The 27,328-nt window shown below is 40.4% G+C and overlaps 1 protein-coding gene across 1 annotated transcript in view; it reads left to right on the top strand.

The window, feature by feature from the left end:
- si:dkey-22o22.2 (neural-cadherin) overlaps positions 1–27,328 on the top strand; it is a 161,124-nt gene that overhangs the window by 119,948 nt on the left and 13,848 nt on the right. Inside the window, exons 17-24 of the mRNA XM_044357993.1 lie at positions 4,196–4,479; positions 7,140–7,769; positions 7,863–8,859; positions 11,596–11,689; positions 15,418–15,602; positions 16,080–16,315; positions 21,440–21,717; positions 23,508–23,722. Coding sequence (XP_044213928.1) covers positions 4,196–4,479; positions 7,140–7,769; positions 7,863–8,859; positions 11,596–11,689; positions 15,418–15,602; positions 16,080–16,315; positions 21,440–21,717; positions 23,508–23,722 — 2,919 coding nt within the window. The remainder of the gene's footprint in view (positions 1–4,195; positions 4,480–7,139; positions 7,770–7,862; positions 8,860–11,595; positions 11,690–15,417; positions 15,603–16,079; positions 16,316–21,439; positions 21,718–23,507; positions 23,723–27,328) is intronic.

Genomic DNA, 27,328 nt, shown 5'->3' with positions numbered 1-27,328 from the left:
CTCGGGGTTTAGTAAACAAACACACACACACACACACACACACACACACACACACACACACACTGAAGGCTGAAGTTAGTGAGTAAGTGATAACGAGGGATCTGTGTTTGATTTCTCGTGTGAGATTATACACTTTACATCATACAGAACAGTAGCAATGATGATGGTGAGGATGATGATGATGATGATTGACTGGGTCTATTAGCAGAAGGTTGATGGTTTGAATCCCAACATACCAACAGAATATCATATGATAAACTATCAGTTCAACATCTTATCTTAATATCCCCTGCAGACATGTAATAAGACATATAAAGATACTCTATATGGGACAATAACGTGTGTCTCATGTGGTTTTTCCCTCATTGAAAATCCAGAATCTATAAATATTCACATATATTTAATTTCAGAAGTTTAACTGCTGGACACCAGATGTCTCCTACTTCATTGAAAAGTCTGTTTTCAGTGTTTGTGCACTGGAGGCTGCAAGTTAACACATGTTTAAGTTGAATATTGGACCAGGATTTGCTTCTAAACTAGTTGTGATGTCACAAATCCTGCTCATAGTCACACAACACACAACCAAAAATCAGATTTTCAGTGAACACAAAGAAACTTTCCAGTTTGAGCAGATGAAAACAAACTCTGCACATCCATCATTCTGCAGAAAGAGAAGAGAACAAGAAGAAGAAGAACATGTTTACTTACTGTAAATTATCATATTAAAGCTGATATTATATCAGTCTGTTTATGGCCATAAAACACATTCAGGGTTGTGGAATTACCTGCAGCCTCCTGCAACAGCTGACACGGTAAATTTAGTATAATGTCCATTTCCACAACAGCAGAGTCAAAGCTGTTCTTCTTCTTCTTCCTCTTTGGGTTTTATTGGTAGTTGTCAACCAGCTTTAATAAAAGCTGGATAACGTCAACAGACTTACACAGAATGTTTCCCTCCGCCACAGATCAGTGAGGAACTTCAGTCCTCAGAAGCAAAAAGAGGAAAATTTGAAATAAACAGGCTGTAACTTTGGATTCTATCGACTGGATTTAGTTAACTCAGACTGCTGAAGCCTCATATTAGCTTCAGCTGAACTCATCTCTTACAGCGTAGTGATGTTCAGATATACAGAATATCTTCAGGGTCGGTATGCAGAGTAGGAACTGTTACAGCGACTAATATCCACTTTAATGTACATAATGACACATCAATATTATATTAAGACAGACTTGAAAGACCCTCCGCTATCCTTTAATCTTCCATCAGTGACACCAGTATGGATTTCCACTGCAGCCTCACAGCAAGAGAAAAGCTCGTTTTACATTTTTAAACAGCTAGCTATGTTCATCTTCCAGCTGTTATGTAGCAGAATGCAGAACCTCCAGTCTGACATGTATTGAGCTTCATGTTTCTCGTCTCTTTGGACCGAAGACGCCGCCACACAGGATTTCTAGGAAGTGACATCGGCTGGATTTCAAAGAGCAGCAGTATCTCTTGCAAGCCGTCTATGAGGCCACAACATGAGATATTTTCTAATGCGGTTTTATATTGCAGTGAAACTTCCTCCAGTGATGAGTTTAGTCCTTCAGAGTGTCGACCTGCAGTCGGTGCTCAGGGACGACTTTCCCCTCCGGTCCACCTCACGAGGAGCACAGCTCTGACCTTAATCTCAATTTTAGGCCTCCTGCTAGGCTGCGAATTAAATCAGCCCTATCCCCCTGTGTGTGTGTGTGTGTGTGTGTGTGTGTGTGTGTGTGTGTGTGTGTGGTAAGAGGGCAACACCATATGGCCTTACTGATCATTAGGGAGGCTGCCGGAGGCAAAAAACCGCTGGAGTTACTCCCCTTACACACATTTACACACACACACTCAGCTGCTCGGCGAGTGTCACGACGGATCGTGCTCAGAGGCTGTGACGGACCAGTGCACTTAAGCTTTTCCTAACACACACACACACACACACACACACATACACACATGCACATACTCTCTCCAGTGTCATAATGAAGGTCTCCACAGATGGTGTTTGTCTCCTAAAGTCTCCTTGGTGCCTGTAAACAGAAAGCAGGCCGGACCCAGACAGATCTCGCTCTGAACATGCATCTGTGTGTGTGAGTGTGTGTGTGTGTGTGTGTGTGTGTGTGTGTGTGTGTACCAGGTCCATGTATGTAAAAGTATTTCTTCACTTCGGCAGGAAATAAGCAAAAAAAGGCAGAAAAGAGGGCGAGGAGTTGGGTTTAACATATCAAAATGTTGTTTCTAGAGCAGCAATAGAGACGTTTATGACAACAAAGTCATTAAATAAACTCAATAATATCAAACACACAAATCTAAAATCTCTATAGAAGAACATACACCGTATAATATATAATATTCCTGACTTCAAACACACAGAACGAAGTTTGCTGTTAGTCTAAAACGTGCGCTACGACTAAAACATACCAGTGGAGGTTGGAAAGCAAACAGCAACTAACACGACTTGGCTAGCTGCTCAAACTGACTCCCATTCAAAAGGCATCAATTTCTCTCCAGAAATACTGAGTCAATCATTTTATTCAACAAGTTGTTTTGGTTTTAATTGCTAAATTATTACAGTGACAAGCATAGTTGTGCTGAACATTACACCAAAACCATATTTTCCACTCTGCTAATGTCACTTCCTGGTTTCTAGAAGTACTGATAACAAGACCGATATTAAAAAATCTGTTACAAACTTAGAAGCCTTAGAAAGCAAGAAGAAGAGAGGGAAGGATGAAGGAGGAGAGGGAAGAGGAGGAGAAAGCAACAAGATGGAAAAGCAAAAGAAAGAGCAAAGAGAAGAAAAGACATAAGAGCAAAGAGAAGAAAAGGAGGAGAGAAAGAGAGGACGAGAGAAGCAGTTAATACAGTATTAAGAAGGAGCAGGTGAGGAGGAAAGACAAAAGGGAGAGGAGAGAAAAGGAAGATCGAGATGATAAAGAGAGGAGGACAGGAAATGAAGGATAGGAGGATAAGAGGAAAGAGGAGTTTAGGAGACAAGAGGGCAAGAAAGCAAGAGGAGAGAGATGAAAAAGGAGAACAGAGAGAATAAAGGGTAGAGGAAAGGAGAGAGGGAGGTAGGAGGAGATTGGCAGACAAGAAGGGAGAAGGAAGAGAGAGAGAGAGAGAGAGAGAGAAGATCAAGGTGAAAGGAAATGAGAGGAGGAAGTCAGGTGGCGAGGAGAAAGCCGAGGAAAATCGAGTGAAGAGAAATGTGATTTTGTAAACCCGGCGAGTGTGAGAGAGAGAGAGAGAGAGAGAGAGAGAGGAGGTGAGGGAGGAAAGTGAAGCGTCTAATGAGCCCCACTGTGAGAGAGACGCCTGTTTTCTACCAAATATTTGATATCGGCTGCTGCTGTCCACACAGGCCGTCAATGAGTGTGTGTGTGTGTGTGTGTGTGTGTGTGTGTGTGTGTGTGTGTCCACTGTCAATCAGACACTTGTTTTCTGGAAAACAACTCAAATATCACTCAAAAAGTGTCTTTTCACAATCAGATATGTTGAACTTGTTAGCAAACAGTTGTTTATTTCCACATCCAGCAGTTACGGAGCAACATTATCATTCATGTGGAGTCGTGTTTCTGTCCACCTGGTGAATGTGAGTCTAATATTCACTCTCTTTTAGCTCTCTATCAACTCCTGAGGGAAATATCTGGCTCTTAAGCTGTTAAATGCTCCACTATGTTCACCAGCTAGTCTACAGCTAACTGTGTCTGTTTGCCGTTTGGTGCTGAGCAGGTAGTGTTCAGCGGCTTTTTAAGGCTTTTTCTTTGAAAGCGACGCTATGAGACGCTGAGAGTGAACCAGAACAGTGAAGTTGCAGTTGGACAGATAAACAACGAGCTGAAACTCACTATAAAGCTTCGTAAAGCCGAGAGGAGCTGCAGAGTCACTGATAATTCACTGTAGGTTCATCAGTATGAGCCAAACACATTACACACTGTATAGATCAGACATTGTTATTATGAAAATGATTGATTGTAGCTGCAAATAGAGCATTGCAACGACTACTTGACATCATGACCCTAACCTCTAACCCCACCCTTTCCTCTTCAGCTTTCAGCTCCAGGTGTCAACATCCAGCTCGCCTGTCGAATCACTTAATCCAACACTGTAGGAAGTGTAAACCAATCCTAACCGCACATACTAATCCGTTCTCCACTTCCTCCCTCCCAGGCGCTAACGCCAAGCTGCGCTACCAGATCACGGCAGGAAACACCATGGGCACCTTCGACGTGGAGCCCGAGGTGGGCACCATCTTCGTAGCTCAGCCGCTGGACTACGAGATGGAGCAGCGCTACGAGCTCCGGCTGGTCGCCTCCGACGGGAAGTGGGAGAACGAGACGCTGGTGGTGGTTCAGGTGGTCAACCGCAACGATGAGGCGCCCGTCTTCACTCAGACCGAGTATCACGCCGCCGTGACCGAGGAGCTCACAGAGCTGCCTGTTTTTATCCTGGAGGTCAGTGAGCCACATGTTAAAGAGTCTGTACAAGTTTTATTGTAACACATGTGCAGTTTATGTGACGTCTACAGATGATACCTGTACAATACTGTATATATAATATAGATATTCTCTAGAAAATAGGAACTTACTACTACAGGTTCAGATCCAGACTGTACACAACAAAGATAGCAACAGCTGTAGTCTTAGAGGACATAAAAATTAAAATTACATGACAGAACTAGACTGAAATTCGATTTTTGCTGGCTGAAACTAACAATTCTCAAAAAAACAAATGGTAATTTACTTATTACTTCATCAACTAAAAATGTTCATCTTACTTCAGAGAGGCCAAAACTATAATATTTATACCTGCTGTCAAATAAAGGTAGTGATAACCATGAAGTAGCTCCTGTATTGTGTAGTTGACAATTATAAAATAAAAGATCAGCAGGAAACAAGAAAGCACAGAAATGTCGCTCAGTGACTTTCAACATGACGTTAAACTGACACGTAGTTCAGTGATTTACAGGCTCACCACTAAGGATTGTTTCAGTTTATTATAATTTTCATAGTTTTGGTCATCAAGTTAAAGAAAAATGATACTATTTTTAACGTTGGCTTTTTAATTCCGGCTAAAATTTAAAACTATTTTAATAAAAGAACAGAGATAAACTGACAGCGTATCCATGATGTCTTGTACCTTTCACCCAGTGCATGCTGGGACGTTGTAGCCGCTCTGTGACCCTGCACAGCAAAGAGGAAGGAGAAAATGGATGAATGGATGTGTTGATGGCACAGTAGATGTTTGTGACCATTCAGCTAAATGTGTTTAACTATAAACGCTGATCAGATCTCCTTCAGTCCAGATGAAACTGTTTAAAATGTAAACATGAGAAAGTCACACCTTCAGAGCGCACCTCCTCCGTGAAGGAGCTTGTTGTGAAAATGTCAAAGTTTATATGAACAATATGTGAGAATGTATCAGGTTTAATGCAGACAAATCTAATAGTATTGGTTACGCTCCAAACATGGAGGAGGAATTAGCCTCCAGCAACATCTCAGCGAGGATCCAGTGACTGAATACTAACACATCACATGTGTTAACACAATATCAGCTGATAGAGGTTCAACATACCCGAAACCTCCTGACAGGAAGCACCCGTCATCTGAAAAGTTGCCTCAGAAAGTCAGAGTCGCCCTCCTTCTTCTGCGGCTTTCATCTGCCTTTCGTCACACCTATCTCCGGTAATTCACAGTAATATGCATGTGCCGCCAAGCTAAATCAGATTAAAAAGTTGGAAGCGCGTCGGAGAGGGCAGGGAAGTAATCCCTGCCAGAGAGGCATGTGTCACCGAGTCCTCAGCTCGGGCCTGCTTCCCCTCGCCTGCTGGAATTGATTTGATGTGCACTCGGTTCCTCTCTAACGCTCTCAATAGTTTTTCCGGCGCGTGGCGGCAGGGCCCCTCCCTGAACGCACGCCGCTTTCAGCCCCGTGTATTAATACAATTCAGCAGATAGCGAACGGAGGGGAAAATCCAATTTGAAATGAATATTTTTTGACTTCACCTGCGCAGCAGCCTCCTCTGTGGCACCGCGACTCTTCATCTTCAATATTGTCTACCTGTATCACATTGTCAGGAAATGCAAAGAGCCAACAGGGGGGGAGGTGGCAGCAGCGGGAGGGGGGGTGGAGGGGGGAAACTTCAAAGGCTTCTGTAAACAAACCCTCTGGTGAGAAAAGAGGAGAAGAAAGGGTAAAAGTGTACTTTTTTCTTGCTTTTGTTGGTGTCTATTAACTTTTAATTGCAATGTGTGTCGCAGTGACAGATGTGAGAGCTTGTGTCGCCGCCGCCGCTCCTGTCCCCTCGTTCAGAGAGATAGCAGGAAGGCAGGTTAATTAAGCAAACAGGACAAAGCAACAGAGAAATGTTTATTCCTGTGTTGCAGAGTCCCTGTTTGCGGGGGCAGCTGCTGCAATCAGCTCCCTGCCTCGTGTCCTATTCGCTGGGTTTAACATTTATACATAATGAATAAGCATTAAAACCGTTTGATAAGAAACACTTCAGTGGAAATAGAACATAAGCGATACTTCCTTTAAAGAAGAAGTGAAAAGTCAACCTGCTTCAATAAATGTGACAGACAACGACCTTGTTTCACTGCATTTCTCATATAAAGAAACAGGCTTTATAACCATGACACTGTGGCGTTGCTGTTTTATGGTGATTATTTTACATATTGGTTGTTTTTAGAGTTAAAAAATCTGTACAGATTGTAATAAATGTTTAATTTTGTCAACTTAGCAATTACATGCAACTTCTTGTAGTTCTGTTATAATTTTAAGCACAGTTTGTACCTATTTTCAGTCTTTAAATGGAGAATAGGAAAGACTTATTTATAAACAACACCCAGTCAAAAAGTGTTTTATCAAATGAATAAAAGACATGAAATAAGAAATACAGAATAAGACAGTAAAACACAAATTTAAAGGATAGAAAAGTACTTAAGAACATTAAAGTTTTAAAACGTAGACTCTGAGCAAGTCTTAAATCTTCTGGAACAAAACAAAATGTTGCTTTTTCATTTTTAATTTGGACTCTGAGAACAGTTAACAGACAACTACCAGAACAGGGTTCATGTAGCGAAAGAAATAATTTTTTCTTGTCTAACCTTTGCAGGTTTCAGCCACAGATCCAGACCAGGAAGCTGACCAGACCGCCCTTCGATACTCCCTCCACGGCCAGGGTGCCGGTGGTGAGTTCACAATCAATGAACGCACCGGGAGAATTTACGCCCAACGACGCCTGGACCGCGAGGAGCGGCCGGCCTGGAGGTTCCTCGTCCTTGCCACAGATGAAGGAGGGGCGGGACTCACAGGATTTGCTGATGTGCTATTAGAGGTCCGAGACGTCAACGACAACGCGCCCTTCTTCCCGTGTCCGGCGCTGGAGGTAGATGGCTGTTTTGTCGGCCACGTGCCTGAAAATTCCCCCGCTGACACCTCCGTCATGGAGATGCGTGCCATGGACCTGGATGACCCCAACGAGGGCAAGAACGCCATGCTGACCTACAGCATCATCAAGAACGTCCGCAACGAGATTAACCTCAATCTGTTCTCCATCAACGCCACCACGGGGACCATCTACACGGTTCTACGCTCCCTGGACCGGGAGGTGGAGGAGCGGTATCTGGTGGTGGTGGAGGCCAGGGATGGAGGGGGTTTGGCAGGGACGGGGACCGCCACCATCATGGTTTCAGATGTCAATGACCATCCACCCGTCTTCACTCAGAGGGTCTACACCACTCAGGTGAGTCACCTCAACTCTCTAAAACGTACGTTTGACCTTCTAAAACATCCTCATAGTTTTAATAATGCTATAAATATCTGGTGTGTCTGTCAGGTAACAGAGGACCTGGAGGTGAACAGCGAGGTTCTCGTAGTTTCTGCCACAGACGGCGACCAGGACGTGAATGCTGTAGTGACCTTTAGCATCGTCGGGGGTGACGAAGACAGGAAGTTCTTTGTGGAGACAGACAAGGTGAACCGACGCGGCGTGATCAAACTAAAGAAGAAGGTCGACTTTGAGAAGCCCCATGAGAGGACTTTCAATCTGACCTTGAAGGCTGAGGACGCTGACTTCTTCAGCCTGGCCTACTGTCTGGTTCAGGTGGAGGACGCCAATGACCACGCCCCCGTCTTCTTCCCGCAGTTCTACGAGTCGCCGGCCATGTCCGAAGACGTACCTGTGGGGACGATCGTTACTCAGGTTACAGCCTCTGATCTAGACTCGGGCCAAAATGGACGTTTTTCTTACAGTATTTCCAAAGAGTCCGACCCCTACAGTCAGTTCCTGGTGGACCAGTCCGGTTGGGTGGTAGTGGCTGATTCTCTGGACAGGGAGAAGATCTCGCAGCACAGGATCATGGTCTTGGCCACAGACGCTGGGACTCCCGCCCTGACTGGCACCGCCATCGTCATGGTAACTGTACTGGACATTAACGACAACGGGCCAGAGTTTGAGGTCCCCTATAAGCCCGTCATTTGGGAGAACACGCCAGCCCCGCAGGCGGTGCGAATGAATGACACCTCCCTCCTGCTCCACGCCACGGACCGCGACACCTCCACCAACGGCGGACCGTTCTCCATCCGGCTTCTCATGCTCACCTCGGACGCCACCAACTTCAACTTGACGGACTTTCGGAATGGCAGCGCAGCCGTCACGGCTCTCCGGACCTTCGACCGCGAGCGGCAGAAGGAGTACCGCCTCCCAGTCCTCATGATTGACAGCGGCTCTCCTCCAATGAGCTCCACCAGTACACTGACGGTCATCATTGGTGACAGGAACGACCATCCCCACTCGCCAGGACACACCAACTTCATCGTCTACAGTTATGAGGGTACGTTCTTCTGTTCTCTGTCACCTAAATCATAGAAAACCATCATTCACCATTCAGCTGCCTTTTATATTTTATATTTTTTGGGAATTCTGTTGTTATATGATGGTAGTTTTCTCTTTATTGGTGACCATTGTTTTTCAGTACTTTCTTTACGATGCACTGTGGGATATGTCTCACTACAGAATTGAACAAGAATACAAATGGTGAAAACACTTAAGTAGGGGATTCTCAATATTTTCTTGACCCTCAGCTCATTTGGCATATTTTTTTGAATGATCATTTTTGAAATGGTGAAATTGTTGTTATGTGGCAAAAATAGACTTGATATACAATAATAAGAGACATTCGATCTGCCTGTTTTCTATATCAGGACAGCTCAAATTTTTCTATGGCCCTTATAAGATTTAAAGACAAAAACAGAAGTTGTGTTCACATTAAAATCGCTAATCACAATTGAAGTGTATTTGCGGTAACTCATGGATAGGTTAGCATGAAGTCTTAAGTATTGTGTCTGTGGTTATTTACAAGTTCAAGTTCAACTCAATTTGTAATTTGTAAAATGAAATGCTTGGGATGAGACTCGGGACAGTAGCACAGGTAAAGGTAATTATATACAATAACAGAGAAACTGCTTTACATAAGGAATTTACTATAGATAAAGGAACCAGAGTATAAATAAAATAGTAGTTAGACAGAGTAGAGTTATTAGATGCTATGTATATCCAGTATAGATGAACACAGTAATACAAATAGTGCAAAGATGAGTGATGAAGTATACAGTGGCTGTAAGCAGCTGTTTTTTTTTTTTTACAATTTACTGTAATTTGCACACTTATTTAGAAGTTTAGAAGTAGCTTAACTGTTACAGGATGTATATTTAAGGTTTCCTTATATATAATTTTAAAAGACGCTCATAAACCAATCAGAATTACAAGCATTTTCCACTGTCATGATGTACATAGAAAAGTAAACCAACATAAGTATCAATCTCAGAAATCTTTTGCATCCCTGCTTATTAACCACGTTAGGTTCTAACACTAAGAAATTCGGAGCTGAATAGTGGACTATAACATAAAAATGGATGAACTTCTGGTGCAACCAAAGCCTTTTATTATCCACCACTAATTTTTCACTGATTTTTTTACTTCAACTCGTTTTACCAAATTTGCCATTTGATACGTTTCACTATTCAAAACAAACAGCATACTGTGCATAACCATGCGAAACTCGCAAATTTATCTGCAATTTGTGAGCGACAATCATAGGTGAAATGCGATGCTGCCTCCGTTTGCGAATAAGCAGTGCTCACAAATCACTTTTGTGAAACAGGCCCCGGGCTCTTGATTTGGTTTGGTAAGGGATCAAAGAGAACTGCTGCAAAAATAAAAGTAAAGTAGTTACACACCGATGAAGCCTGAAACATTCTGTTTGTGCTGTTCACAACTAAAGTTTTTGTGTCAGGTGATTCATCCAAGAACTGGATTTTTACTGTTGAGAGCTTCCCAATACAACCCTCTACCTTCTACTCCAGTGTAGAAGATGACAATAGACTGACTCGCTTAAAGGATCATTCATCAACTCTGTCTTAAAACAACAGTCATTTGCCCTTATGAGCATTTTTCTTGCTGTAATCATTCCTCCTGTTCATACCGACCATTTGAAGATCCCTTGAATTGATTTAAAGCTAATATGAAGCTTTTATATAGTGGATATCTGCCACAGTTAGTCTTTTTAGTAAAAAATTCTCTTGGACAGTGTTTCCCTGTTGAGCTGCGGTGGAAGTATAGTAACAAAAAGAGGGACTTTGGCACTAAAAAGACTGTAACGTTGAAAGATATCTACTTGATTTGACTCATTTGGACGCTGAAGCTTCATTTTAGCTTCAGATAAACTTTTAAATACATTTTTGCGGATGATTACAGCAAGAAAAACTGTTTATTTGTCAGTGTTGGTTTGGGCACCTGGCATCCTGATCATAGTTGAAGATGGAGAAGAGAACATTTGTCGTTCGTCATCCCGGCTCAGGGGTCACCAGACAGTTTTTCCAGAATTGGACCTGGTGTGTCTCTTTGGTCACAGACGGGCTTTCTAACCTTCAGGTCCCCCGGTGTCCCTCCCACCAACTCCCGAGCGCTCTGTGCTCATGTTGTTAAGACTGCACTTGTCACAGTCGACTGCTCGCAGCCTCCCGCTCCAGCCCCACATCACTTATTTAGCGTTTCATACCATCTGTCAGCCTGCTGTAATTTGCTGGAAAAAACGAAGGTTTTCTGTAATGTATTTTTAGTGGATTCCCTCTCCGGGGCCTTTCCACATGAAAGTACATTAACCCACTAATACGACTCCATCACGTAGCTCAACAACATGCCATGAAGCAAACAATTAACTCCAGTTTAAGTCCCAGTTTTGACGGGCCCATAAACAGGAGCCATTTTTAAAAAGGCAGCTGATTTCACGGCTAAAGAGATTACAGCGCTGCGTTCATCTTTTTTTGGAAGAGAGGGGGGAAAACACAGCGCGAGCGATTCTAATGTGTGCACATCTTCCTGCTGTGCTGTCAAACCATGACCGTGCGTGCCAATGAGGCGTCGCCTGTCACTTTATCTCCTTCAAGAAGCCTCCACTTTCTTCCCTTCACTCCTAATATTTGGGTTGTACCACAGGGATCCGCTGCACTCAAAACTAATTCCCTTCAAAGCTAATGCATTTTTTGACTTTTTCTGTGTCTCCTGACAGGTATTCTCCCGACAACGGTACTCGGACAAGTTCAATCCCCCGACCTTGATGACTGGAGCGAGAAGGTGTACCGATTTGAAGGCAAACCGTCCAGGTACTTTGATCTGCTCTGGTGAAAAACTCTAAGAGAGAGCTGAAAGGTCTCTCATGCACCGAGAGGAGGAGACAGGTAGAAGTAGACATGACAAAGTGAGAGTTTAGCATGTACAGTAGGTGTTGAGATAGAGGAGTAGAAAGAGAAGTTGAGGTAGAGATCTGACAAAGAGAACTGAAGAGGGGTCGACAACTGAAGTAAAAAGTGCAAAACAGAGAGGAAGTAGGAAGTATAAGGTAGATGGAGGCAGCAGAGTAATGTAACTAAGTACATTTACTCAAATACTGCACATAAGTACAATTTTGAAGTATTTTATTTGGGTATTTTCATTTTACGCTACTTTACACTTCTACTCCTCTGCATTTCAGAATGAAACATATGAACATATCTTATATCTTATGTCCTATCCATTCCATAAACACAAATTGTCACTCATTGAGCCAGGCAAGCCTATGTCTAAGAAAGCAGAGAGTGAAGCCATTTTGTCAGAAAGGCTTGTTTTGAAGAACAAAAAAAGAAAACAGGTTGCCAGTCGCGTTCAGATGTTTCAGCACTGAGGACAGCGCTACGTATTCAGCACCACCCCCGATAGACAGCAACAGGCCACGTTCACCGTCTCAGTACCATGTCGTTCCTACACAGGAATAACATGAACATAAATAGACACAACAGTCTACATCACTACAAGACCTATTCAGACATAAAATAGACTCTACAACACCACAGACAGGGGCTGAGATGCGGTAAACATGATGTTAAACAGCAGATTAATCTAATATTCTGACTAATTCCTTCCTAACCAAAATTTAAGTTAATAAAGACTAATTATGGATGTTTCACTCACCTGCTCAGCTTGTAGTTCAGTGTAGTTCATTTGTGTGTTCCACCATCCTCCATAGAACAAAATAATCCGAACAGGTGAACGAACTTCGTACATATAACAGCCCCTTTTTAAAACTTCATCCTTCATGGTGGCAAACCTGCCAACCACTTTGTCTTTATCAGTGTTTATGTCGCACTTAACACGCAGTTAAGTGAGGTTGGATATTCTGGCCTCATCCACATATGAACACAAACAGCTGTTAATGAGCCTCAGATGGCTGAAACTTCATGTTGCTTTCATTTTTTTTTTTAAATGGTTTCAGGCATCAATTATTTTTTGTCATTGTTGCATTATTGTTTTGAGATAATCTAGTGCTGACCTTTCAAAACAGTCTGCACTTAAACCTTATTAATTCACCACACAGTGATTATGTAACACTGACAAAACACTAATGCAGACTCAATGTTCTCTGTGATGATTTACACAGCTAGATTTTCACATTTTCACACAAATATATAGAAACAAAGAACAGCAGGAAAAAATATCCAAAAATCTCAAACTGCACATCCTGTGTTGAAAAGTGGCAATAAAAACGTACAATATACATTATATTTTTGTAAAGGAGCATAATCTCGGCCTTTAAGGAATGAAACATGTTGCAATGAGCAAAATATTAAAGGGTCTACAAACTAAAAACTACAAAAAAGCATATTTCTTAGCTTGCTTAGCTTATGAGATATCTGTCTCAAAGATTTTAAACATCCTTCAAAGATGTGAACACCTCAAACTAAATCCCACTTATCTTTATTGTATTAGGGCAGAAATCTCAAAGACAGGAATCTCAAAACCTGGAATAATAAAACCAAAACTATCTGAACAAAGAGATTACTTAAGTGAGAAATTCAGTTTTTTTGGTTCTGGGCAACCAATCCTCTAAGTCATCAGGAAAATAAAAATGAGACTAATGAAACCAGCAGGTAAAGCAGTGACAAAAGGAAGGTTTCATCCCTGCAGAGATGCCCTTGCTGCCATTTGGGCAATCTTGACAATAAATATACACACTCTTGTTGGCGCATTGGCATCCAGACAATGGCAGATTAGGAAGTGTTGGAGCTAAAGCAGAAAAGATTCCCTGCTAAAGTGTCCCCTCACATGTGACACACAGCAAGAGAAGCATAAAGAAAAAAGAAGGAAAATAAAAGAGAGCTGCACAGGAGCTGACAGATTTAAAATAGAGAGGGAAAGACAGTACAAAGGTGCAGCGTGACAAAGAGGAGAAAAGGGAAATTGGGACAGAGAAACAGGCAGTTTGAAGGGAGAAACAAAGAAAGAGTGTAAGAGAATGAAAGAGCACAGGACGGGGAGTAGAGAGGGAGATAGAAAAAGGGGATCTGACTTGTCAGGAACAGTGCTATTAATACTTCATAACCAGCGGTATTGAAAATTCCCAGTGAAGCACAGTGAGGGCGCGCTCGTTTTGTTTGATGAGGCGAGGCTTCATGCGGACGCGTTGAAAGGAGAGCCTGATTGCGCTCCCTGCCACCTTCTCTTCTAACGAGATACCTATAAAGAGGGACGACAAGAGACGACAAGAAACGGCCCGAGAACAAAGGAACCGCCAGAGAGAGAATTATCATAGATACTCCTGAACCGCCACCACCTCATCAAACCAGCCGGCAGATAGCAATTTGTTCACAGTATAGATTAGGTTTAGGTTGCATGTTATTTACATATAGAAGAGGAAAAATAAGAAGTAGTACAAAGTGTTGAGGAGAGTTGAAGCAGTCCCAGCAGACCAATAACAACATGTCACTTCACAGGAAATCAAAACGACAAACAAACAGCGTAGAAAGAGAAAAAGAAGAAGAAGAAGAAATCACCCTGCTGCTTATGCTGTTGCAAACAGCAGAGTCATTTGTTTTGGAATTGATCTTCACATTATATCTTCTCATTTGTTCTGTGTCGGTGAAGTGCTGTGTTGCCGGTTTTGAAATCTTTAAAGTGAGACATAAATCCAGGGAAAGTATGTAAGAGCCTCCCAGCAGCAGCAGCAGCAGCAGCAGCAGCAGCAGGTCTGAGTCCTGAAGGTCGTCGTGGTGGAAGGAGGTTAAACAGTTACATGAGCCTGATGGCACGTATTCAGGACCGGGTTTGGAGGCTGCAGGGCCAGGGACGGACTCCGGAGAGCGCCAAAGTTTTCAGATCAAGAGCCCCCCCCCTCCCCACCTCCCTCCCCCAAACATGGATCCATGTTCAACCACAGACCACCATCTGGTCTGAGATTGATCTTAGAAATCCCTTCTGAGAAAGACTTTACCCAGACTTAAGATCTCATGGAAAAATACATGAATATGAGCATCAGAGCATCAACTCAGACTTTATTTAGTTCCCATCGGCTTTCCGAGCAGGAGGAGCTGCTGCCCATCTGATGTTAACATCTTGTTATGTTGTTTATACCGAGACAGATAAACTGAAGGGAAAGGGAGTTTATTTAACCTTCATTTAAACAAGAAGTCTATTGAGATACATTATCTGTTTAACAAAAGAGGCTTTGAAGAATTGGCTCCACATAGTTACAGAACTCAACAAAACAAACTATTTAAAACAATTAAATTCCTCATGAAACCTTTTGAATGTGATGCTTGGATGTCTGATCTGAAGGCAGCGATTCAAGACAAAGTTTATCTTGTAAGTTTTTGGTGCAGAGTAAAAAAAATAGTTTTACCAAGTTCAGAACAGACTGAAGATTATCCAGCTAGATGGTCTGGTTCATCTGGAGGATGGATGCTCCAGATTTACCAAATTATAAACAACAAAAACATCGATAAACGTCAATAACGTCCCTGTAATTTAACAGAAAGTATCTCTCTCTCTCTCTCTCTCTCTCTCTCTCTCTCTCTCTCAGGTTGTTCAGTCTGAACCAGAGCTCGGGTCAGCTCAGTATCAGGGAGGGGACTCCTCCCGGCTCGTACCGCCTGCAGGTGCGGGTGTCGGACAACACCTGGCCGGACGTCACCTCCACCGCTCAGGTGGACGTCACGGAGCTGCAGCAGGACGCTCTGAGGAACGCCGCCTCCATCCGCCTGTCCAGTGAGTCGATGATGATGATGATGATGATGATGTATTTTTTCACTTGTGCCAGTGTTTCAATGGAAGCTTTTGAAATGGCTTGAAACACACAGCGGTTGCCGTGGTAACCGTGATTGACGGGGTGCAGTGTTGAGTGCCGCGGGGGCCTCGGTTTCAGGGCTGTCAGCTGCCTCAGGCTCCATCAGCACCAACAGACAGCGAGGCATGATGGGAAAATCTCCATGTTCTTCTTCTACTGTCTTCTCTTGTCTCGTCTTCTGTCGTCTTTCATTTCAGCCATTTTCTCTCTTTATTTTTCCTGTTTCACCTTCTCTCACTCAGCTTCACTCCCTCCTTCTTCTGCTGCATTTTCTGTCTGTCCAGCTTTTATTGTCATGCCGCTGCTGACATCATCATCATCATTTAAAAATGTATAAAAACTTAAGTTCCAAAATACAAAGCTGATAAATAAAACTGTGAACTCTTCTCCTCCTGCAGACCTGACAGTGGAGGAGTTTTTCAGCAGTAGCGGAGGTGATGACAGTCGGTTCACTCGTTTGGGTCAAATGTTGGCTGAACTCCTGCAGACGCTGCCGGAAAACGTCCAGATCTTCTCTGTAGGCGACGCCGGCCGGCGGGGGGAGAAGGAACTCAACCTTTGGTTCGCTGCTCACGGCTCGCCGTACTACAAGGCCGAGAAGCTGCACGGCTACGTGGCAGCAAACAAAGCCAAGGTGAGAGAGAGTTATGGCTTGAAGAAAGCTTTTTTAAATCTAGTCAGTAGTGATCCAGTTTTTGAACATGTACAGTAAGATTTCTTCAGGGTTCACAGGACAAGCTGCATATTTTGTTCTACTAATTTCTTTAATTTCTGACTCGCTTAACACTTTACCACTTTTATCAGAACTGCCCTTGATCCTTTTGTTTAAACTGAACAAACATTGTTAAAACTCACAATATCTGAACTTCTTGTTTCAAAGTTTTAAAAGATTTTTCCAAAGAAAAAAATGTGTAAAAAAAATGATACAAAAGATGTGTAAAATATTTCCAAATGTTTCAGTATTTCCTGATGGAACAGTTATATAAAAAATGAGTCTGAAATCACTCGTGACTTGATATAAACCTCATGAATTGGAGACCTGTGTCTGTTTGTCTGCTGCCATTAATTGTCTGGATAGAAACAGAATATAAACTCACCAAGCACTTTATCAGAAACACCTGTATAATCTAATAACAAACTCTACTTTTATGAAGCTTATACTTACATACAAAGGTGATAATTCTCCTTTATGTTTATTATTGAGGTCGTAGTGGGTGGTGATGTACTGGAGTACATTATATTGAACCTAATATTTTGCCCCCCTCATGTATATTAATGGAGTGGACATAATATTAGGAACACTTTTCAATATAATGTACTCCAATACATCATCACCTACCATAAAACAAATACAACAACATGAATTTATGTACCTGGATATGAACAGAACATACTGTATTCACTGGTCTGTCTTTACAGTCGGGTTTCCATGATTGGCTCAGACTCAGCACGCTGTAACGCATCAAAAATGTATTTAAGCGTGCTCTACTTCACATTATATGGCCAATTTAGCACTCATTACAACTTGTAGTAATAAGTCACAACATTAGGATTGATATGAATATGAGTTCAACAGTCAACCTCATTCATGTTTCAATGAACCAGTAAAGTTACAAACTACGATACAGAGCCACTAATCCTACACTGCTGAGTATGTTAAGTGGCAGCAAACATTGTAAATACTGTATGCTTAATATGTACATGACACTGAACAGACACTTAAGACATATAGCTTCAGTGAAGTGTTGAAATTATATTTTTTTCAAAATTTTAAGAGGAGACAAGCAATTTTTTTAATATAGTACAAAAGATATTATATATAAATGTGATATATCTTTCTATTTAAAAAGTGTATGAAATGAAAAACTGCATCACTCCCATTGAAATTATTTTATTTTAGAGTTAATTAAAATCAGTTGTTTATACCTAATGTATAGACAGGCACTGAACTGGGAGTTTGGAAAGCCAGAAGTCTGAAAAACTGATAAACTAATATTTGTTTGTTCTAAGAGACAGAAAAAACTTAAAATAGTCAGATTTTCTGTCTTCCTCAAACTTGTATTATTCCTTTAAGATTAGATTTTTAAGACAGACAAACGAAGGAGAAACATATATATAACAGACTTAATATAATAAGAGTGTGAAAGCAGAGAGGAGGCGAACTGCGTTCATCTTTACAACTGCTCTTAGAGAGGGTTAATTACACATTAATTACACATCAATTAAACATCACAGTCACACACTCATGCGTGTAGTTCAGCAGGCACTTAACAGGTCCTGTAAACCATTTAACACTCCGTCTCACACACACATGAACACACATGGAGGAAAGGTTAAATACACGGGTTACACATTTTTAAATGTGGTCACGTCTCTCCAGCAAGTGGTTTTTCATGTGACACACACACACACACATATACACACTCATGCGCATATGTATACATGTATATGAATACTTCAGATCCATTAGAAGCTTGAGAGCAGCTGCTGACCTGAGATCAGAGCTGTGAGAGGCAGAAAGGTGATGACAGTTAGTGAACCACATAAACACACATTAAACACACACACATTTGTACTTATATCCCTGTGAGGACCCTCATTGATGTAATGCATTCCTTATAGCCCCCTTTACCCCTAAAACCAAGTCTTAAACCTCAAACAGGCCCTTGAATGTCTGCCCCAAACTGAGGAGCGACTAAAATGTCCTCACTTTCCAAAAATGTCCTCCTAAGGTCTAAAACTCAGATTGGGGATCACAAAGATAAACATACAAAAGCACACTCGCAGACCACTGAGTCATATTCATCATCAGCTGTTTCTCAGTCGTAGAAACTGAAACTGCCAAAGATACCAGACAAAAAATGCACATTTTTTCAACAGCTCTGTCCTGTTCTTGGAAAATCCAAAAGTGGATTTTGGGAAACCGAGTCAAATTCATTACCCGAGAAAGTATTACTCTTTCCAAACACTGGTTTGTCTTCATCCTAAAGACCTTATGAAACTGATATTTTAAAGCTGCTTAATAGTTATTGAGCTAATTTAATAGTTCTCAGACAGGACCCAGTGTTTGGATCAAGCTTGCAAAAAATAAGGTTTGCAAAGTGAGTTTTCAATTTCAATGTGTCAGATACATTTAATCATCATTTCCTATCTTAAGGATCATTTCCAATCTAATTTTCAGATTGTATAGCTACAGGTTGTCCACATTAAATAGGCCTGAGGAAGACCTGTACTTTGACGAAATGTCGCAAATGAAGAAAAGGAGCTAAAAACTGTTTCTGCCTTCATAACTAACACAAAGTAAAGATCTCAACTGAATATTTTAGTTTGTTTTGTGTAGCTTGTAGTCACAAATGTTTAAAGCTAAAACCAAATGGATCTGATGGAAGGTTTGATAAAATGCTCTACACAGCACTCTATAATGTTAAATATACTGTATATTAGTGCTGACATGATTAGCCAATTCATTAGTTACTGCCATTGCCAGAAGGTCACATGAACAGTTCCTGCAGCCATCACATGACCTGTCAGAGATTCAGTTACACAACACATCTCATACTGCGATGCAACTTATTTCAAAAGATCAATCAAAACCCATATAACTTTTTTAAGTATAAATAACAGAACAAAGCACACAGAATGATTAAAAATAACTTATGCTGCAGAGGAAAGATGTCTTTAATTATCTTGAGTTAAAAGGAAAAATATTGTGGCTGATTTAGAACAACAATGTCAGATAAATACAAAGTATAAGCACAAGAAAATACAATGTTGAAAATTGGGTCTGCAGCCAAAAGCTGAAGCCTGGGGAGTGTAAGTCACTGCAGATAAGATTGTCAGCTGAATAACTAAACTCAAAAAAAAAAAGAAATACACACAGTCGGAGAGAGACAGGAAACCCTGAGGGACTCTGATGAAAACCTCTCACACCCATAAAGACAAAATGAGGGGAAAGAATCAAGATGACAAGCAGAGAAACAAGTGAATTTGGCAACAGAAAGCAAATGACAGTAAAGATTTAACAGGAGGGGAAATGACAGAGAAACACCAAAGTGCATAAATAACACTGAGGGAAATAAGAGTAAATTCATATATCTTGATGGAGGTAGACGTCAGCTCAAGGAAGGCTGCTGTCATTCTCTGAAATGTTCTATTATGTTCAAACAGAGCTCATAACTTCAAAAAAATACTTCTTAGAGTTTGTTTGGTGTTTGTTTTTTGTTCCCTGCTAGTTTTTCACTGTGTGTTCTGTGTCTGTTTTTCACTCTGTGTTTAATTGTAGATCCATATTAGTGTTAATGTTCTGCTACTTACAGGAACAAACTATGTTACTTTTAGTCTCATTTAGTTTAATGTTTTAAGGATGCATCTTAGTTGCATCCTTGTTTTTGTTTCATTTAATTAAATGTTAGTTTAATTCTAGTTTCAGATAGACTATGCTACCTTAAGTGTTGTTTAATTACAGCTGGATTCCTGCTAGTTTCTGATTCTTTTAGTTTAATGCTTGTTTAAATTACCGTCTAAAACTACTCGTTTTATCCAAGTTCTTTCAATTAGTTGTTTTAGTTTCAGTTTTACTTTCTTGCTAGTTTTAGTTTCATATGTTTAATTTTCACTGGCTTTATGCTAGCTTGCTCTCATGTTCGGTTTATTTTCAGTTGGCTTCATACTAGTTTTAGTTTTGTTAGCTTCATGCTAATTTGTTTCAGTTAGTTTTATCCTATTATTTGCCTATTGTCAGTTGTTTTCCTTAGGGTCCTGCTAGTTTTATCATATTTATACTTTCAGTTAGTTATGTTTCGTCAGGTTCATGTTAGTTTTAGTTTCATGCTAGATTTTGTGACTATTTCCTTTACGCTAGTTTTAGTTTGATGTTAGTTTAATGTTTAGTGTCAGTTTTAATTTGTTGTTAGTTTGAGGTTTATGCTAGCTTTAGTTTCATTTGGCTTCATTCTAGTCTTTGTTTACATTTAGTTTCAGTTTTTTGTTTCATGCTAGTTTAAATTACCATCATATAAATGTTAGTTTTGGTTAGCTTCATGCTAGTTTTGTTTAGTTAATACTAGTTTTATCATTTATCTACTTTCAGTTAGTTGTGTCAGTTATACATTCATGTTAGTTTTTTCATGTTTAATTTTTACTGGCTTTATGCCCACTTAGTTTTACAATAAGTTTTGTTTCATTTTCCGTCTTGTTTTAGTTTTAAAGCTTCATGCTAATTTGTTTTGGTTTTATCCTAGTTATATCTCACTGTCAGTTATGTTTCTTTAGGTTCATGCTAGTTTTAGTTTTGGTTACCTTTAAGCTACTTTTAGTTTTTAGGTTTAGCTTCAGTTAACTACCTTCAGGCTTCTTTTAGAGGTTTTCAGTGAGGTTCTTTGGTAGTCAAAGGTAGGTTAATGCTAGGTTTATTTACATAATAATTTTAGTTTTGTTAGCATTGTGCTAGTTTGCTTCAGTTAAGTTTATCCCACTTATACTGTTGATTACTAAGTTAAGTTTCTTTAGCTTCATAGTGTTAGTTGTAGTCTCAGTTACCCTCATGCTAGTTTTAGTGTCGTGACAGGGTTTTGTCAGCTTTATGCTTGTTTTACTTTGTTAGCTTGATGCTAGTTTTAATTTAATGTAGTGTCATCAACACTAACAGAGGTTTTGTTGTTTTTGTTCAGGGAAGTTTCACAGAGATCCCACATTTATTTTCCTTTTTCTTTAAGGTAACCTTAATATTTTCTGTCCTCTATTCTTTCACCTTCTCCAGCTGGAAGCCATGTTGGGCGTCTCCATCTCTCAGGTGGGCGTTGACGACTGTCTCTACACAGACTGCGGTCAGTCTGGTGGTTGCAGCAGCAAGGTTTCATTCAGCCAGTCCCCGGTGGCTCTCAGCACAGGTAACATCTCTCTGGTGTCGCTGTCAGCCTCGTCGACGGCGCGTTGCGGCTGCCGGGGCCGAGAGGCGACCCACCTGCCCTGCTCCGCCTACAGCACCAACCCCTGCCTCAATGGGGGCACCTGCCAGGACGGACCGCTGGGATACAAGTAGGTGTAAGGAAGGATTAAAGGACACTTGTGTTACAGGTTCTGTCCATTGAAAATTAATTGATTAATCATTTTGAGTCATTTTTTAAGAAAAAAATGCCCAAATTCTCTTGTTCCAGCTTCTGAAATGTGAATATTTTCTGGTTTCTTTAGTCCTCTATGACAGTAAACTGAATATCTTTGAGTGGTGGACTGTTGATCGGGGCAAAACAAGACATTTTAGGTTGCATCTTGGGCTTTGGGAAACAATGATTGACATTTTTCACTATTTTCTGACATTTTATAGACCAAACGACTCTTAATCGATTAATCAAGAAAATAATCAACACATTAGATAATAACAAAAATAATCATTAATTGCAGCTCTATAATATAAAATATACAGACATTATTTGCTATAGGACGGCTTGCCAATACCCTTTACACAGCAAAACAAATGCACATAAGTTAAGACTTTTTAAGAAACCACGGGAACCCTGTAGTCTCTGAAAAACTGTTCTCTTTATGATGAAAACACTGTTACAACAACTAAATGTTATAACAATCTTTATACTCTAATTATACTTTAAATGTATCTTTATAATTAGATCTGTGTTCACCTAATTTTTCTGCAGCAGATTCAAGTCCTGAGCCGTCAACATCACCGTCTGAAGTTAGCTGAGACGTCCCATTTGTAAACTGATTAAGTAAATCTGTCATAAAAAAAACTGAGGATTTGATAAAAGCAGATTTCTCTCGGAGTTGTAACCCTCCAAAGCCTATATAATTTTCAGCTGCATGTACAGTAGCTGACTTTGAATTGTCACATCGTTTTAATGATTTAGATATCGAACGCAACATCTCGGCTGCGAAATCTGACAGACGGTTCTTTCTCCTTCACGTTCTTTTTTTTCTTTTCTCTGTTCTCAGAAAAATCCCATTAACATCAGCAAATACAGACGACCTTTAATTAACAGTGTTTCTGTCAAGGTGTCTTAGATTCTGTCTCTGTCTTTCTGTCAGTCCGTCTCTCTTAGTTAATTCTGAATAATGTTGACAGGTCAGGAAGGAAACTGCTGCCATAGCAATTAAGATTGTACTATAGATAATATTGTAGAGTTGTAGATAGTAATTACAGCCATTGAGGTTCATAAAGACCTTTGACAACACACACGTTAACATTACACACGTTGCATATGGTTGGTTCTGAACAATGATCCTGGTATTTTTAGACTAAATATCTTTTAGTCAGAATATAATTGTTTTTAGACAAAAATATGAAGTTAATTCTAAATATAATGAAGAGATTAGAGTTTCTCCTACCAGAGTTTTATCCTGGCAGTGTGGAGAAGGCGTTGAAATAGAGCTGCAACGCTCAATTAAACAATTAGTCGATCAACAGGAAATTAATCCGAAACTATTTTGATAACTGTATACTCGTTTAAGTCATTTTTTTAAGCAAAAATGCCCAAAATTTGCTGGTTGCAGCTTATCAAATGTAGGAATTTGAATTTTTCTGTGTCATACGTGACAGTAAATTAAAATAATTATTGGATTTTGGACTTTTGGTGACAGAAAGACATTTGAAGACGTCACCAACATTTTATAGACAAAGCAATTAATCGAGAAAATAATCAGCAGATTAATCCATAATACAAATAATCATTAGTTGCAGCCCTTCTTTGGAACATCATTAAATAAGATACAATCGACAGTTACATGAATTTTGGTGGCTCTTTAAAAACATCTCCAGCAGTCATAATGTGGTTGAATTAAAATAAACAACAAAATAAACTCTTTCTATCGCTCAGATGTGAGTGTCCCCCCATGTTCGACGGACCCGAGTGCCAGCAGACCAAACACAGTTTCGGCGGCCAGGGCTACGCCTGGTTCCCTCCCATCATGCCTTGCTTCCAGAGCCACATCTCCCTGGAGTTCCTGGCGGAGTCGGCCAACGGGCTGCTCCTCTACGACGGGCCCCTCGGCCCCGCTCACTCCGGAGAGCAGGAGGACTTCATCGCCATAGGTGGGTGTTTCACTGTGATTAAGGTATTGAAATGTTTAATGAGTTAATATACAGAAAATGTATACGCACTTAATTATGAATAACCAAGAATTTGAATATTGAAACCAAATTTAATGAAAATCTGGCATGTTATTGTAGATATATCTTGTTCTGGAGCCAAACTGTTGAACACACTGACCAAAAAACAAGGGCTGTGCCCGAATACAAATACGTTATTCGGCAAAGCACAAATAGTGGGGTTTTTTACGAATATTTGTTTCATACAAATATTTAAAAAATTATTTGTTTTCAGGAAGAAAAACATGTTAAATACCAGCGTACAGGTCGGTTACATCACTATCTCAGTGTCTCTCCTCTGCTCCGCTGTGACGTCTTATCAGCAGGTCTCAACAAGGGGAGTCACATCCACCTGCTACATGACGCACATTTCCTAATTTGGACATCACTCCTGGAGTTGCCCCCCGCCCCCCTAACCCTAACCCCCCTCTTTCTTTCTCTCAACCCAACTAGTCAAAGCAGATGGCCACCCACCGAGAGCCGGGTTCTGCTTGATTGATTGACTTACTTGAGACTTGAAGGCAAAAAGCTGAAGAGATTCGACTTGATGATCCATGAATATTAGAAAAAAAAGCTACACTGAACATATTGTGCCTATTGGAGCGCTGCCAAACTGTCATTAATAATTTTTTTTATTAATAATTAATAAATATAACGGAGATATGTGCAACATCCCCATAACCTAATGCACACTTTCAGTTGCAGCTGCTGACACCAGAATAAAATAGAAAAAACCCTAAATTTAGATGAGAGAAGCCTTTCATTAAAAATTAATTAGTCTGTTTATACATATAAATGAGTAGCTCAATAGTTTTCCCTCCTCTCCATTATATCTTATTTTATCCGTGAAAATATTCTGATATTGCACAAAGCACTTACATATCTGCTAATTCCTGCTTGTAGTTATTAAAAGAGATCCTTCTCATCTTTGTAAAATAGGTAAGAGTATAATTAATTTATTTTATGAATTATCGTAGCTGCTGGAAAGATGTTGAAAATGACTGTAATATACTTGTCAACCTGTGCGCAACAGTTCATACATCCTGTAAACACGACCAGGACATTGTGCTTCATATTATCCTCACTGCCAGTATGACTGTTAAAACTGAAACTGAAGCTTGTTGGTTAGAAGTTAAGTTCAGTCAACAGCTGTTTCTTCTTCTTTATGGTTTTAACTGTTTTTTTTAACATGTTTCTTGAAGTTCAAATTTGGATCCAGTGTCACACCAAGATATTTAAAATCAGTAACTATGTCAATTTTTTCACCTTTGATGAGAACATCAGCGTTAGGAGGTTGTACCATAGTCTTAGAGAAAAACATACCCTTTGTCTTGTTTACATTTAGACTCAGATATGATCGATCAAGCCAATGTGTGATCCTTTCCAATGCAATCGTTAGCTTTGCAGCAGCTGACTCAGCTGTTTTTGCATGTGTGATCAAGCAGGGATCTGTTGAGATGAAAACTATGTTGTTTCCGTTCAAAAATAAGTATTTGGTTTGATTTTGGCCATTTTACTAAGGCTTGATAGACCCGGATAGATGAGAACTCCAGTAACACTTGTAGTATGAAGAACAACTTTATTAGTTGACCGACGCGTTTCAGCTTGTGGCCTTCATCAGGGTCATCATAAAACACATCACAAACACCATTTAAATAAAATAAGTTGGGTATGAAAAAAGACACATATCAGCCAATGGGACATCTACAGAGATGGGTTGGATATATGGTCATGTGGCTTCAGGCCAATCGTTGTCCAAGAAGGGACATGGGTGACGCCATATTTGGTCCATTAACTAGAAAGGTGCAACTAGGGGGTGGTACTTGGGTTGTTTGTTAATCCAAAAATGTGCCTATTAGGTATGGCATACATTAGAAACACTTTGATTAGGATAATAACAATAATAATAACTAGTAATAGTAAAGATAAAAGGCTTTATAAAGTGCTGTGTATATAGAGAGAAGAAAGATGCATAATACAACAATATAAATTGATAAAAAAAAATTAAAAAGTAACAAAAAATAAAAAAATAATACATCATTAAAAAATTCCGTCATAAAAAATATATCACAAATTATACATATAAATATACATAAATTAAAAAAACACTACAGAAACTCATTAATTGAGAAGGCTTGATAGACCGACTTATTTTTTGACGTCTCAAAGACTCTGGTTTAAGGTTCATTCAAGTTTTAGTTATCTTTAGTTTCAGTTCGCAAGAAAATAAATTTAAATTAAAAAACTGGCGTGTAGTAAAATATGACTTATATACTTAAAGCGCTGGACCAGGCTGACCAATAAACTGGCCAACATCACCATCTTCAGACCTGCTGCTAGTAGATAAAAATTATTTAATCACATAAGAGTGATATTTATGACATATACCAGTGTAAGTTGGGGTTAGACCATCTGATGAGGCTTTTCCTGTAGTTTTCTTCATCTCTGAATAACCATATGATGCTTTTCTTGTGGGACACTCTGGGTGTGGCTCCGCTGCTGCTGCTGCTGTGAGATTAGTGAAAACTTTTGAAACAGCGGCACCCTTTTTGCTGCTTTTACTTCTAACAAACATGCTAATCTCACAGTGCTGGTGAGAACGTGCGCCGCCTCTCGTCCTTTTCCAACAACAAACACAAAGAGTGAGTCAATCCGCCGCCGTGACGACAGTTTCTCAGCGGACAAAGAGCTTCATAAACTCTAATGTCAGCTCCCGGTGGTCCTGATGTGGTGTTAATGGATTAGCCTTCAGATGGCCTTTAAAATGCTTCTTGCATAATGTTGTGGCATTAAAGTTATGTAATTATTGAACCCGCGCTGGTTGTGTGTGGGTCCCGGGGAGGAGAGAAAATCAAAGATGGCAGCAGCATCGATCACTGTGAAGCATTTTTCACTTACATGTTGGATAACGAGGCTGTGAGGTTGATTGGGTCACACTCACACAAACACACACATCCGATATGTACACCTACACACACACACACACACACACACACACACACACACACACACACACACAGAATTGACTGAGTGGATTCCTGCAGTTGTTGATGGGATTCAGCAGCTTACACAGCAATAGAGAAGTGATGTCAGGTTGGAGGTTTGGTCATTTGACAACCACTCAGTGTAAATATATCACTACTGTCAGCTAAATCCAAATATCACAAGTGCATCAACCCTAACCCTAAACCCTAACCCTAACCCTTAACCCTAACCCTAACCCCTAATCCCTAACCCTAACCCTAACCCCTAACCCTAACCCCTAACCCTAACCCTAACCCTTAACCCTAACCCTAATCCTAACCTTAACCCTAACCCCTAACCCTAATCCTAACCTTAACCCTAACCCCTAATCCCTAACCCTAACCCCTAATCCCTAACCCTAACCCTAACCCCTAACCCTAACCCCTAACCCTAACCCCTAACCATAACCCCTAACCCTAACCCCTAACCCCTAACCCTAACCCCTAACCCCTAATCCCTAACCCTAACCCCTAACCCTAACCCCTAACCCTAACCCCTAACCCTAACCCTAACCCCTAATCCCTA

This window comes from Thunnus albacares, chromosome 8 (genome assembly GCF_914725855.1).
Source record: "Thunnus albacares chromosome 8, fThuAlb1.1, whole genome shotgun sequence".
NCBI lineage: Eukaryota > Metazoa > Chordata > Actinopteri > Scombriformes > Scombridae > Thunnus > Thunnus albacares.
This window is presented reverse-complemented; position numbering and strand designations above follow the sequence as displayed.